Genomic DNA, 14445 nt, shown 5'->3' with positions numbered 1-14445 from the left:
AAAAAAAAATGTTTTTCAGGATGCAACTTAAAAATTACTTTGCATCAAAATGTATGCAAAACATTGATGCACTGCACCCTAAAATGAAAGTTTGTATTTAATGAAGTGCTTAATACTGTGTTTTGGGGAAAAGTTACATTTAGGTCTACTCATTTAGTTACATTTAGACTGTTCACTTTTAACAAATAAAATATTGCGGATTTCACATGAAAACAGCATGTTTTCGAAGTAAAAAATTAATGGAAAAAAATGAAAATAAAAGGTAATTTGATACTGAGACAGATTGCCGAGCACATTTTTCAGCTGATTAAAGGAAAATCATATGTCAGAAGCAGGAACTTTTGCAGAAGGCCCCTAACACGTGTTTCGTTTCTTTTTCTCTGCGACATCCTTCCACAAAGACAAGGTGTTCAGGATTTCAGATGTATTAGGTCGCTCCTTGGGATCCTTTGAGAGTAATTTCTGTAAAAGAATTTTCTGTAATGAGAGTGAGAGTCAATACTGAGAAATGAAACATGGAAAGAAATAAAATTTTGCTTAGTTTCAAATGCTTACTTCTTTGTTATCAAATACATTTGGAACCAAGCCATTCCTTAGATCGATGAAAATCTGAAAATAAAACATATATACATATATATTAATATATAAATATAGGGAAATATTTATCTACTGCAGGAAAACAGAACTCACTAAAACCTGAGGATACCCTAAATCTAGGATATTTCCAGATCTTTGGGAAAGTTTCTTTGGCCATGAAGCAAGCAGGACTCCCTTCCCCTAACGCTGGTCCCAATCTAACATATTCATTCTCTCCCTTCATCCTTTCTGAAGCCCCTTTCTATTGTTTTTGCAGAGAATAAAGCTATTGATCCCAGGTGAGTCCTCTTTCCTGAGCTCCAGCATAAGATATTCAGTTGCCTACTGAATGGCTCCTTACTTCTTAAACAAGTTTATATTCTTAGTAGTTCCTTACTTCTTAAACAGGTTAAGTTTATATTCTTAGTGGCTCCTTACTTCTTAAAACAAGAAAGTTTATATTCTTTCCTTTGAATTAGCTCCAACCTGTCTTTCCAACTCCACCAACCACTACTTCTTCGTAACTTTTATCCTCCAGTAAAATTGCACTTCCTGCTATTCCCAAATTCACTACTGCAATCTACTTCTTTCTCTTTTGAACTATTAGAAGCCAACTGATCCTACAGAGACCAGTTTACCTGAATCCATGAAAGCTAAATCCCTATAGCTGGAAAGATCTCCCTCCTAGGTGTTTCCACAGACTTCACACTTTCTCTTAAGACATATTATCTCCCCTTTTAGGAAACCAGCTCCTTGAGAACAAGACACAGCTCATTCTAGTCACCCTTGTAGGTAGTACTTAGCATAGTGTCCTAACACAAAGTAGTAGGTAAATAAAATTTTACTGACTGACTAAAACAGGACTCATTGAGGTTATGAGAGGTATACACCTCCAAAGAAAATAAAACGTTTTGGTCATTAACAAAATGGTTGCTGGGTGGCGCCTATAGCTCAAGCAGCTAAGGTGCCAGCCAGATACACCAGAGCAGGCGGGTTCAAATCCAGCCTGGGCCTACCAAACAACAATGACAACTACAACCAAAAAAATAGCCGGGCGTTGTGGCAGGCAACTGTAGTCCCAGCTACTTGGGAGGCTGAGGCAAGAGAATTGCTTAAGCCCAGGAGTTAGAGGTTGCTGTGAGCTGTGACGCCACAGCACTCTACCCAGGCGATAGCTTGAAGCTCTGTCTCAAAATAAAAAAAAAAAAAAAAAAATGGTTGCCAAGACTTCAAAGACAGTAAATTCCTATTCCATTTGCAGTCAGACACTAATAAGTTGAAGCCCATCCCCACACCACACAAAGGCATTAACTGTCTACAGCAGCACTTTAAAGGTCATAGTCAATAATTTTTGTTGTTTAATTCTTTCCCCAAAATTATTTACCTTAGCTGTTTCTGTAGAAGTGTCACATATGTAAAGAAGTTCAGCAAGAATTAACCCCAAAGCATAGATGTCCACTTCTTTTCCATATTCTTGTGAAGAAATCTGAAGAAATCAAAATATATTTACGTTTTTTTACTTACATAAATCTCCATGTCTTCTAATGCCAAAGAAAAGGTTACTTAACTAAAATATCTTATATCACAATGTTTATTAGCCAGTTCTGTTGAGTCTGATGGTATAGGTTCAAATCTCTACCACTGAATAGATGAATTATCTGTGTAAATTAACCACCAACATGGAAATGATCTCAACTGTACAACAGGGATAAGGATAGTATCAACCTCAGAGTCTGACCATGGGGTTGAATGAAATGCAGCAGATAAAGCTCTTAAAATAGTGGCCGGTAGGTGACTTACACGTGAATGTTCACAGCATATTTATTCATAATATACCATGTCTAGAAACAATTCACATACCCACAAGCAAAAGAATGGATAAACACGTTGTGTTATATTCATACAACGGACTCAGCAACAAAATGAAGTTATCTGCTGGTATAAGCAAGCACTAAAGATTGTCCAACAGACACTACCTTGAGGGAAGAAATTAAATACAGAAGAGTACGTACTGTATGATCCCTTCACACAAAGGTGATATCCCCACACACAAAGGTGTGATCCCCACACACACTAAGCTCTGGTGATAGAAATCCTTCAGGGCCAGTTGCCTCTGGACAGTGGGAAGGTGGCAATGACTTGAAAGGGGCCGAAGGGAATTTTCTTGTTATGTGTATTGTGTCCTAATTTATTTATTTATTCAGACTTCACATCTTTTGTATTAATCTGGAGGGGATTTTCTTGGGTGAGCAAAAGGTACCACATCTTCACAGGCTTGGGGGTTATACAGGTGCATGCATTTGTCAAAATTCAAAATTGTATACTTAAGATCTGCACATTTTATGGAGTATTAATTATTCCTCAGCAAAATGTTTTTAAATTTAAAAAACATCTAATAAAAAGAAAATCATAATGATGAATTTAAAAAAATATTTAGAGATGATACTATAGGATGCAGGAGATATTTTAACAAAGTGATAGCTTAAAAGAAACCATTAGACACTTTCTGGGTGAAGGACGCAACTACAACGCGGACTTGAACTTTACAAAAGCAATTTATGTAACCTAATCATACATACCCCTCACATTAACTTGAACTTGTTTTTAAAAGGAGCCATTAGCCTCCTATTGTGTTCTACTTCCACGTTGCACAAAAACCTTAAATTTTTCCAAAAGGAAGACTGTGAAATTATTGGACAGTTCAGTACATTTATTACTGGATGGCAAAATAGAGGTATTTTGAAGGTTATATTTTCAGAAAAATCATCTTTAAAGGGCATTTATAATCAAAAAGAAAAACAAAAGAAACAATACAAAAGATGGAAAATAATCAACCAAAATAAAAAACTATTAATGAGTCTATATGTAAGATAAATATTCAAAAATCAATAGCATCATGTCCACAAACAGAATTAATCACAATAGCCCAAGAAGTGAAAGCAACTCAAGCGTCCATTGATGGATAAACAAAATATGGTCCATACATACAACGGAATATCATTCAGCCTTAAAAAGGAAGAAAATTCTGGCACATGCTACAACATGGAGCAATCTTGAGGACATTATGCTGAGTAAAATAATCTAGATACCGCATATAAGGGGAATCGTACGATATTTGCCCTTTTGTTGGTGCCTTATTTTACTCAGTCATTTTTATGTACAATTCAGTGGCATTAAATACCTTCACAATGTCGTATAACCATCACCATTATCTACTTGCAGAACTTTTAATCACCACAACACAGACTGTACCCATTAAACAATAACTTCCCACTCCTCTCTTCCTTCAAGCAACATCTGTTTTATTTCCTGTCTATAAATGTTTCTCTTAAGACGGCATTTTATTTATTTATTTTTTTGAGTCTCACTATGTTGCCCTTGGTAGAGTGCTATGGCATCACAGCTCACAGCAACCTCAAATTCTGGGGCTTAAGGGATTCTCTTGCCTCAGCCTCCCAAGTAGCTGGGAGTACAGGCACCTGCCAGATCATCCGGCTATTTTTTTGTTGCATTGTCATTGTTGTTTAGCTGGCCTGGGCAGGGGTTTGAACCTGCCAGCCTCAGTGTATGTGGTTGGCCCTCTACCCACTGAGTATGGGCGCTGCCCAAGACAACATGTTAAATCATGAACTGTTTGAAACATGGTGAGGAAACAACTGCATATTCATGTAGGGAAAATCAAGTTGCATCCCTTCTTTACATGTATGCAAAAATTAATTCAAGTTAGAATTAATTTTTTTACATTAGCAAAATCAAAATATTTTTATAATCTTGTGGTAGAACCAGGCTCCAAAACAACTGAACAGCTTCTGTGCCACAAATGTCATTATGAACAAAGAAGTGACAGGCAAGGGGAAGAATTCTGTGATATTGTTAGATACAGAATGAATACCCCAAATATATAAAGATTAATTACAACTATATTAGAAAAACACAACCTAATTATGAGAAGTGGGAAAAGGATATGAATAGAGAATTTCCAGAGAAATTGCAAGTAAATACATAAAAAGATAGCATGCCTCAATAAAAATCCAGAAAATCCTGGGTGGTGCCTGTGGCTCAAAGGAGTAGGGCACTGGCCCCATATGCTGGAGGTGGAGGGTTCAAACCCAGCCCCAGCCAAAAACTGGGAAAAAAAGAAATCCAGAAAATGCTAACTAACATAGCAACATACTCCTCATTCATCACACTGGTCAGAACTGGAGACTGATATTAGGCTAGTCTGACTGAACATGAGATAAAGCAGCATTCTCATAGACTTTAAGGAGAGGGTATTATCAGAATCACTTTTTTAGAATGATAATTAGGTAGCATGTATTGAAATGTATTTATCATTCTAGTCAATCATTTTACCTCAAAGAATCTAATATAAAATATCACAGACATATTTGTTCTTGAGCCCACAGATAAGGAAAAAGACATATCTATAAATGGGCAAAGCTGTTAACAACCTAAATAAATACCCTTTGGGGGCGGTACCCATGGTTCAGTGAGTAGAACGCTGACCCATATACCAAGGGTGACGGGTTCAAACCTGGCCCCAGCCAAACTGCACCAACAACAACAAAATACTTTTTGGTAAGAAAATATTTAAATAAATTATAGTATCTCTATACTTTGAAATACAATACAGTTGTTAAAAAAGAATATGATAGATCTACCTTATACTGAAATGGAACTATTATGATATATTATTGAGTGGAAAAAAGTCACAAAATAACATTATAGTAACATTAAACGTTATAATTATTTCATAATATTATTTTGTGATGTACTTAACACAAAATAGTTCCTTGTGAAAATGTATGCATGTATACATTTATATTTAAAAAGTCTACCTGTGTAGCAGTGCCTGTGGCTCAAAGAGGTAGGGTGCCAGCCCCATATACTAAAGGTGGCGGGTTTAAACCCAGCCCTGGCCAAAAACTGAAAAAAAAAAAAAAAAAGTCTACCTGTGTATGTGTTTGTATGTTTTATAACTGTTATAACTTTATAACAGAAAATTATCTGAGAGGATAAAGAACCAACTGATAAGAGTAGGAGTGGCAAGATGAGTTAAAGGGAATTTTCAATTCTTATTCTATGTGTTATGTTTTAATTCTGTAAGAGGTGTCTACTGTTTTTATCATTTGAACAAAAAAAAGAATTAACATAAATACAGACAGGAAGGAAAGGGACTTTACCTGTTCTGGGCTCATGTATCGCCTAGTTCCCCTGTTACTCGTTCGTTTTTCATCATTTTCTAGGGATGTCACAAGTCCAAAGTCTCCGATCTTTATTTTTTTCTTATCTACTAAAAATATGTTACTTGGCTATGGAAAAAAAAATACATAATTTATATGTACCTGTATGACATGTCCAAGTCATATTTATCAGTTTCCTTATAAGACTTTTACCCTTATGCAACAGCTCAAATCAGGAAATTTACCATCACTGGTCTTTAAAATGCCCGCTGAAGGAAGTACAGACTTTTTAGCTGACAGGAGAGGCAGCCCAGGGCATGGCTGCCTACAAATATCTGAAGAGCTGTTACGTGAAAGGTACTCGGCGTGGTCCCAGGGGATGGATCCAGGCCGAAAGGCTGGAATCGACCAAAAGATTTGCTTTAATGTACCCTAACATACTGACAGTGTGGTCGAATGGACATACACTTGAGGAAACACTACACATGAGTCCAGATCTGATGGAGGCTGAAGGGGACACCCTGAGGACCTCTTCCCTTCAGATTCTCCGAGTGACTCTGTTCCCAACAACACTGCAGATCATCCCGAGCAGAATTTCTCCTGAGGGCCTTTTTTACATCAATTGCCCCAAGCCCCTGACAACTTCTTAACACATCTCCGCCAACTTGAAAGCATACCAAGCTAACCAGAAACTAAGAACTAGCACTGAAGTCCTTTTTCCATGCAATTCTTGAAGCATATTTTTTAACAAAGGAGAAAAAACAGGGTCAGAATGAGAAGTTGTCGCCCTTCGTAGATGGTCTTGGCCAGTATTCTAAAGACAATCAAAACAGGAAGGAAGTAGGTGAGGAAATTACTATTTTGCCATTTTTGAAAAGGCTAGACTTTCAAAACAGTGTTGGGCTATACACACTAAGACTTTATGGGATGACATTTAGGAGAGGGCCTGGGAAAGGAACGGAGAGAGAGGAGATCGCAAGCTCAGGGTGGCTGAAGAAGGAGTAGAGATGGCCCATGAAGAAATTAGCAGTTAGACTGGAATTCAACTAACAGCTGGATTGGAACCTAAGGCCAGAAATACAGATGGCAGGCTGTAGATGTGTGGGGTGGATGTGGACAGAAAAATGTTTTTATGCTATGTTCAAGTTACAATGTAAGAACACACATGTGGTGGGTTTATAAGTGAAACTGCTGGTCTCACAGAAGGCGATAACCTAAGATAGGTTGAATTTATGATGTTGCGTATATATTTGAGCTGGATGAGACTGTAGTAGGACTATCAGATCACTTTTTATAGATCACTCAGAATAAAAATGATAAATGAATAATGCCAGATTTGTCTGACTGGTTACAGCACAATTAGACAAAATGCAGGGCCGTAGAGCATGAGAAGAAGGTGCAAACTTGATGGAGGAGGCACAGGAACGAGGCTGACCAAGTCTGGACCTGTGAGGAGACTGGACCTGCTATAGAAAAGGCCCCTCAGACAGGACTCCAAAGACCCACATGTCCCTCCCCAGCACCTTTGGTCTCGTCCTTAAGATTCCAAAAGGGAAGTGGTGAACATACGGAGATTTTTATAAGGGCTGTTCTGGATAAACACCATGCTCTGTCAAAGACGCCTACAGTTGCTGTTTCCCAAAGCATAACACAGAAAGTGTACTCTTTCACTTTCACCTTCTACCAAAGAAAGGAAACAGCAACTGTAGCAGTCAGGTAGAGGAAGCTGAAAGAAAGCTCAGTGTAGAAGTCTGACTTTGGAGCAACTGCAGCCAGAGCAAAAATTCTCTGCAAATAGACACACAGAAAGTTCCATCCATGACACAGGGCACAGAGAGTGCAGGTGACAGGACAGAGTTGGCAGACCAGAGGTGGGCACCAGTCTGGATGTCACTAATTGATTCTGAGGAAGGCCAGGAAGTTAACACCTAAACTTTGCAAATCATTGTATGTATAAAAAATTGTGCATAGTTTGTTATTTAAATACAGTATAATGTCTGTAAGTTGACCCCCAAGGGACTGCAACAAACTGGTCAACATACAAAAGTGGTCAACATAAGGAACTGGGCTACTGTACTGGTACGTACATGTGGTGCACGTCCAGTCTATAAAAATTAGGTCAACTCAAGGGGGTGGTCAATGTAGGGAGGAGGTCCACTAAAGAGGGTCCACTGTATATGTATGCTTCATTCCACAGTGCGGGGATAGTCACACCTGTATTCTTTTGACCATCCTCCTGATAACATTCCAACTTCAAAGAACATCTTCAGATATTGTTAAAGAGAGATATTAGAACCAGGTGGGCTCAAACACCAAGGTGTTGGATGGATATCCAGCCCCCGGGCAGATCAAGAAACAAAAACCTTTTAGAGGCATCTAATTCTTTATAGGCCCAACAACTACATACACGGGCACTTTTTCTCCAGGAAATTTTGCTTCATTCCTTATTCCTGGCTGTTTTAGACAGGTGGGGTAAGCAGATAGTCAAAAGAGACCCAGATAAGGTATTTCTGCCTGGAACAGAAAGAGGCAGATCCAGAGTGACCAGGAAAGGCTGTCAAATAAAGGAATTGGGACTACATCTCTACTAAAATAGAAAAATAAGACAGGCGTGCATCTGTAGTCCTAGCTACTCAGGAGGCCGAGGCAGGAGGATGGCTTTAGCGTAGGAATTTGAAATTGCTGTGAGCTAGGCTGATGCCATGGCACTCTAGCCTGGGCAACAGAGCAAGATTTTCTTTACAAAAAAAAAAAAAGAAGAAGAATTGAAAGATTAGGAAACCACGTTTCCAAAGCCACACTCAACAGAGTCCCTCTGCCTCTCAAATAAGCCTGAGGAGCAGTAGATGAGGGGACAGAGCTGTCAAATGACTACGCCAACCACAGCAATCATTTGTGTGGAAATGTTCAGTGCACAAAAGCCACTAACAGTCAACTGAGATATGACTATCAGCCAAATAGAACCAGAACTGAATGGGCCTACAGAGTTCATTGTCTCAAGTCCACTAGCTATGGAGACCTTCTGAGTATTCTATGGAATGTTAATGTGGCAAGTTCTAGACCCATTCTAACCTGAGAGGATCAGAGATATTATTTCCTAATGACAATCAATCATGATTCTAAAACTAAAGAAGATATATTTTTAAATTATTAAATTGTATTTATCAGCTAACACAGTACATCTTCAACTTACCTTAAGATCTCTATGAATTAACTGTTTTGAATGTATAAAATCCACTCCTTTTGTTATTTGTTCGAAGAATTCCAAAGCCAATGCTTTATCCGGTTTCTTGCCTCTTCTGTTATCAATCCATTGTTCCAATGTCCCTTTATCACAGAATTCCATTTGGATGAAAAGACACCTAGTCGTTCGTCTGGATATAAAATTCACAGAATGTTAAATATAATAAAAATAAACTTATAAAAATATACATACATATTTTTTGTTTGTTTTTTGTCTGAGACTGTCTCATTTTGTTGCCCGTGGTAGAGGGCCATGGTGTCATAGCTCACAGCAACCTCAAACTCTTGGGCTCAAGTGATCCTCTTGCCTCAGTTTTTCATTTCTAGTAGAGATGGAGTCTCATTCTTGCTCAGGCTGCTCTCGAATTCCTAAGCCCAAACAATCCACCTGCCTTGGCCTCCCAAAGTGCTAGGATTACAGGCATGAGCCACCGTGCCCAGTCTTAAAATATATATTTTTTGAGAAGTTATACCTTATCTTAAGAACCCCAAAACAGGCCAGGTGTGGTGGCTCATGTCTTAACCCTACTCTGGGAGGCTGATGCAGGAGGATCTCTTGAGTCTCAGAGTTCACATCAGCCTTAGCAAGACCGAGACCCTGTCTCTACTAAAAATAGAAAAATTAGCTGGGTGAAGTGGCATACACCTGTAGACCTTGCTAACTGGGTGGCTGAGGCAGGTGAATTTCTTGAGCCAGGAGTTTGAAGATGCTGTGAGCTAAGCTGAACCCATGGCACCCTAACCAGGATGAGTGAGACTCTGCCTCAAAACACACACACAAAACCCCCAAACATGTCTTAAAACAAAAATCTAAATATAATAAATTTGAATCGAAACATGATAAAGCATTTCTTATTTAAAACATAAGTTCCCAGATATCCAGAGGTTTATTTATTTAGCTAATTTATAGAGTATGAGCCGTCCCATTCTTTTTTTTTTTTTTTTTTTGAGACAGAGTCTCACTTTATTGCCCCTGGTAAAGTGCTGTGGCATCACAGCTCACAACAACCTGCAACTCCTGGGTTTAGGCAATTCTCTTGCCTCAGCCACTCAAGTAGCTGGGACTACAAGTGCCCGCCACAATGCCCAGCTATTTTTTTTTTTTTTTAGACAGAGCCTCAAGCTGTCCCCCTGGGGAGAGTGCCGTGGCATCACAGCTCATAGTAACCTCCAACTCCTGGGCTCAAGTGAGTCTCCTGCCTCTGCCTCTCAAGTAGCTGGGACCATAGGTGCCTGCCACAATGCCTGGCCTTTTTTTTGTTGTTGTTGTTGCAGCCATCATTGTTGTTTGGCAGGCCCAGGCTGGATTTGAACCTGCCACCTTAGGTGTAGGTGGCTGGCGCCTCAGCCACTTGAGCCACAAGTGCCGAGCCACCCAGCTATTTTTTTGTTGCAGTTTGGCCAGGGCCAGGTTTGAACCCACCACCCTTGGTATATGGGGCTGGAGCCCTGCTCACTGAGCCACAGGTACTGCCCAGCCTTCCCATTCTTTACTGCTGTAGATCCTTAATCATCTTTGCTAATACACAGGAATAGGAGCACTAATTATCATGAAGCTGTAGAAAACTAAATTTCATTATCATATAGTGTAACGTTAAAACAATTTAATTCACCGTCAATCTACTAAAAATCTGTTTGAGGATCTTTTGTGAAAGGCACAGAATAGGGACCTAAAGACGAGGAAATGAGCTAAACACTGTCCTTGCTGCCATGGGGATTATAGGCTGAGAGGGAAAGGAAAAACAAACCTAGAAGAACAAAGCAAGGCGAGGTAGGTACTCTAGGTAGATGTAAGTTGGAGGACTGATTTTTCCTAATCATGTTTTATATTTTTTTCTGGACCAAGTTGGCCTCAGTATCAGTTTAGGTTCTTGGTACATATTTTGGCTAGGAAACAGGAAGAGGCAGTAAAGAATTTGCTGGAAGCTGAAGAAGTTCTGATGGTCAATAACTCCTGAAATTGATGATAAAGTTCTCGATTACATGGGATAGAGATGGGGCTGGAGGCAGGGGACAAGGAAGGAATTGTCCCCCAGTGGCCTCAGGATTACAGTAACAGGGCTGTCCCCTGGAAAATCTGGGTGATGTTTGAAGGGGGATGATTTGGGGAATTCCCAGCTCATTGGCAGTGGCTTAGCTGAGACAAAGTTGAGAGATGCACAGCTCTTGAAGTTCTTTTCACTGCTCACCACCCCATCACAAGTGGTTGGCTGCTTTCAAAAGAGACCCTTTGACAGCCCTCCACAGTCAGGGGCCTCAGAGAGGGGTGGAACAGTGTTGGCAGCTGAGGAGGGAGCCCCAGATGCAGCAAATACATGTTGAAGCTTTCTTCACTACACTGTATCTTTGGCCTGTACTGGAGCCAGGCACAGAAGCGACACGATTGAGGCAGGAAAGCTAAATCTGAGATCTTAAAGACAGCTTAGGATGTAAGATAGGTTTTTAAGAGCAAGTATGAAACCTGAAGAGGAGTGAAGAAAAGGCTGTCATTGTCTCCTGGCCTGCAGGGATGGGGAGATAACAGCGTCTTTTGGAGGTGGTTGTGATTATTGAATGTGATGTGGCCTTATCTAGTGGTCCACACGTAGTAAACGACAACTTTGTTCCATCCTACTATGGCTGTGAGAATTTTTTTTTTAAGTTACCCTAAATGATTTGCGTTCTTCTTGGAATCATAGTCACTGGTCTCAGTATCGTAACCACTGGTCTCAGGATCATAATCCTCTCCATCCCAACAACCATGGTAGCGAACAATATTCTCGTGCTCGTCGAGGCCTGCCAGTGCTTTCACTTCCCGCTCCACCTTCCTAGTTAAAGGAAACAGAAGATGAGAGTGTCACTATACATCCCAAATGACGACTGCAAAATGCCTCCTGTAACAGGACACCGCTATCCACACTCCCTTATGGAATGGCTGCTGCAGTTCCCACATCAACTTCAGAACGAAAGACAAGAGGCTCAAAGGAAAAAGTGAACATGGTGGGTGGAGGATGGACAATAGCTGCTCTCACTCTCAGCATAAAAGAAATAGCAGTGACTTAAATACTTTTAAACATCAGATAACTTAAAAATCACTTGCAGTGGTCTTTGAAATGCCAGTGATGCAATTTTTACATTATATTTTTTCTAGACCTGTGTTAAGAATCTTTGATCTTTACGAGCAAACCGCATTTGGGCAGCAAGGGTAGGTACCAGACAGTGTGAAGAACTTAATTCAGGACTTTCAATATGTGGCAAAAACACATAAAGAGGATACTTTATGCAGAGACTATGGGAACTGTATAAGGATGTGTTTTCAAGAACTAAAACAATTCCAAGCTAAATGGAGTCCATAAATTTGATATTTCAAAGGTGAGGAAGTAAACATTTTACAATTTCATGTTTAACTTAAAAACTGCTATAACTCTACGACATAAAATTTGTAAAAATAAGGAAAAAATACTGATACCACTAAATTCCACTGAAATCATTAGTTATTACTTTGGATTACTTCCTTTTTAAAAAATGTTTTTTGTAGAGACAGAATCTCACTATGTTCCCCAGGCTCGTCTCCAACCCGTGGGTTCAAATGATCCTCCTACCTTGGCCTCCCAAAATGCTGGGATTACAAACATGAGCAACCATGCCAGCCTGGACTATTTCTTACAGTCTTTCTGCACATACATGTCTCTGGGTTTGTAATTACATTTAATTTTTATCCCATTTTTCATATAACATGCTGTCTTTATAGTTTTCCTTGCTGCAACCCAATCTGTATAAACATCATTTATAAAGTTGTTAATGTAAGGTTTAAAAACACAAAAAACATTAAAAAAGCAGAGAACATAATATAATGAACCCCCACATAGCCAGTACCAGATGAAACAGCTATTGACTCCCAGTCAATCTATACTCTTACCTACGTCTTCATTTTCCTCTTAATTATTCTGGTGCAACTTCCAACATCAAATCATTTCATGTGTAAATATTTCTGTATATAACTTTCTTTTTTTTTTTTTTAAGGTAAGCCATGAAACAAAGTTTATTGGGGAAGGGAAAGATAGGCTTGGAGAGCAAGAGCAAAATACAGATTTACAGAGCAAGATACATCTGCCACAGACCAAAAAACAGGCCCCCTTGTCCTATAACTCTCATTTTTAATGTCAGCAAAATAATAGCCACTGACTAGGGGAGAGAATAAGACATATTTTATCATTTCTCTATTGCTGGATATTTTGTTTGTCCTAATTTTCCACTGTGATTTATTTATTTATTTTTTGAGACAGGGTGTTACTCTTATCACCCCAGCTAGAGTGCCATGGTGTCATGACAGCTCACAGCTACCTCAAACTCCTGGGCTCATGTGATCCTCTGGCATCAGCCTCCTGAGCAGCTGGGACTCCAAGCACCTATCACCACACCTGGCTAATTTTTTAATTTTTGGTAGAGAGAAGGTCTCATTCTTGCCCAGGCTGGTCTCCACCTCCTGACCTCAAGGGATCCTCCTATCTCTGTTTCCCAGAGTGCTAGGATTACACCATGCCTGGCCTATATCTTCTTTTATTCATATATAGCCATAAATTGGATAATATTCTTAGAACAGTTCCCAAATATGAAATTCTTGAGTCAAAGTGTGTAAGTATATTTTTATGACTCCAGATTCACATTTCCAAGTGTATTTTTAAACATGTTGTTCCAATTTATAGGTTACTAGAAATATCCAAGATACTATACCTCATCAACATTATTACCATTTAAAAAAAATTGTCATCTAACGAAAGGAACAACAGTCCTGCAATCCTGTTAGGTAAAACAATGAAGAAGGAATAAACCTTGTCTTGATACTGAATAGGTATGAGGGTCTTTCACATGCCAGGCATCGTCCAGGGGGACAGGACATAAGTCTGTTTGACTGGAAGGTAGAGCACCTGACCCTTCCTGCCCACTTGTCCTTTGCTCATATAATTTTCCTTATCCCAGATCCCTTTTCTGTCTCCTTCTCCAGTCTTTGAGGGATCTGTCTGGCCAAGTAACAACTGTCAAAGAGGAATGAGCAAGACTGGCCAACTGGTGAAGACCTTGCTACTGTGTGTTTCCCTTCCTGAAGGAGCCCCACTATCCAGTGGGAAGGAAAGAGCAGATAATACACAAAACAAATATGGGAAGCAATGGGTTAGAGTGGAGACACAGTGAATTGGGTTTCTACCTTGTTTCATAGTGTCCAAAGATCGTTATTTTAAATTACTTCCCTCCCCATACATGCATCCACTCCGCAGATTAAGAAGAGGAGTCTATTTGTCTTCTCCTAGAGGTGGCTTCAGTGACTTATGTAATGAGGTGCTGGAAGCGATGTTCTGCAACTTCTAAGTCACGAGACTTGCCAGTCCCTCCTGTTCTTTTGCTAACTTGTTCTGGGGGATGATCCTGGAAATCTAGCCACTAAGCTGTGAGAAAGAAGCCCAGG

The 14445-nt window shown here is 39.6% G+C and overlaps 1 protein-coding gene across 2 annotated transcripts in view; it reads right to left on the bottom strand.

Annotated features, from left to right (window-relative positions):
• Positions 1-14445, bottom strand: part of EIF2AK2 (eukaryotic translation initiation factor 2 alpha kinase 2) — a 32962-nt gene continuing 18517 nt past the window's right edge. Inside the window, exons 11-16 of one of the 2 annotated variants that reach the window (XM_023516679.1) lie at positions 11648-11809; positions 8953-9133; positions 5760-5888; positions 1961-2062; positions 556-609; positions 1-462 (exon numbers count right to left, since the gene is read on the bottom strand). In XM_023516679.1, coding sequence (XP_023372447.1) covers positions 355-462; positions 556-609; positions 1961-2062; positions 5760-5888; positions 8953-9133; positions 11648-11809 — 736 coding nt within the window. In that variant the 3' untranslated portion in view covers positions 1-354. Of the gene's footprint in view, positions 478-555; positions 610-1960; positions 2063-5759; positions 5889-8952; positions 9134-11647; positions 11810-14445 lie in introns of both variants that reach the window. The other variant, XM_023516680.1, reaches the window with a different exon arrangement.

Source organism: Otolemur garnettii, unplaced genomic scaffold, assembly GCF_000181295.1.
Source record: "Otolemur garnettii isolate 467f Iridium unplaced genomic scaffold, OtoGar3 scaffold00095, whole genome shotgun sequence".
In the NCBI taxonomy this organism is placed as follows: Eukaryota; Metazoa; Chordata; class Mammalia; order Primates; family Galagidae; genus Otolemur; species Otolemur garnettii.
The sequence above is the reverse complement of the archived record's forward strand: the minus strand, read 5'-3'. Positions and strand labels throughout refer to the sequence as shown.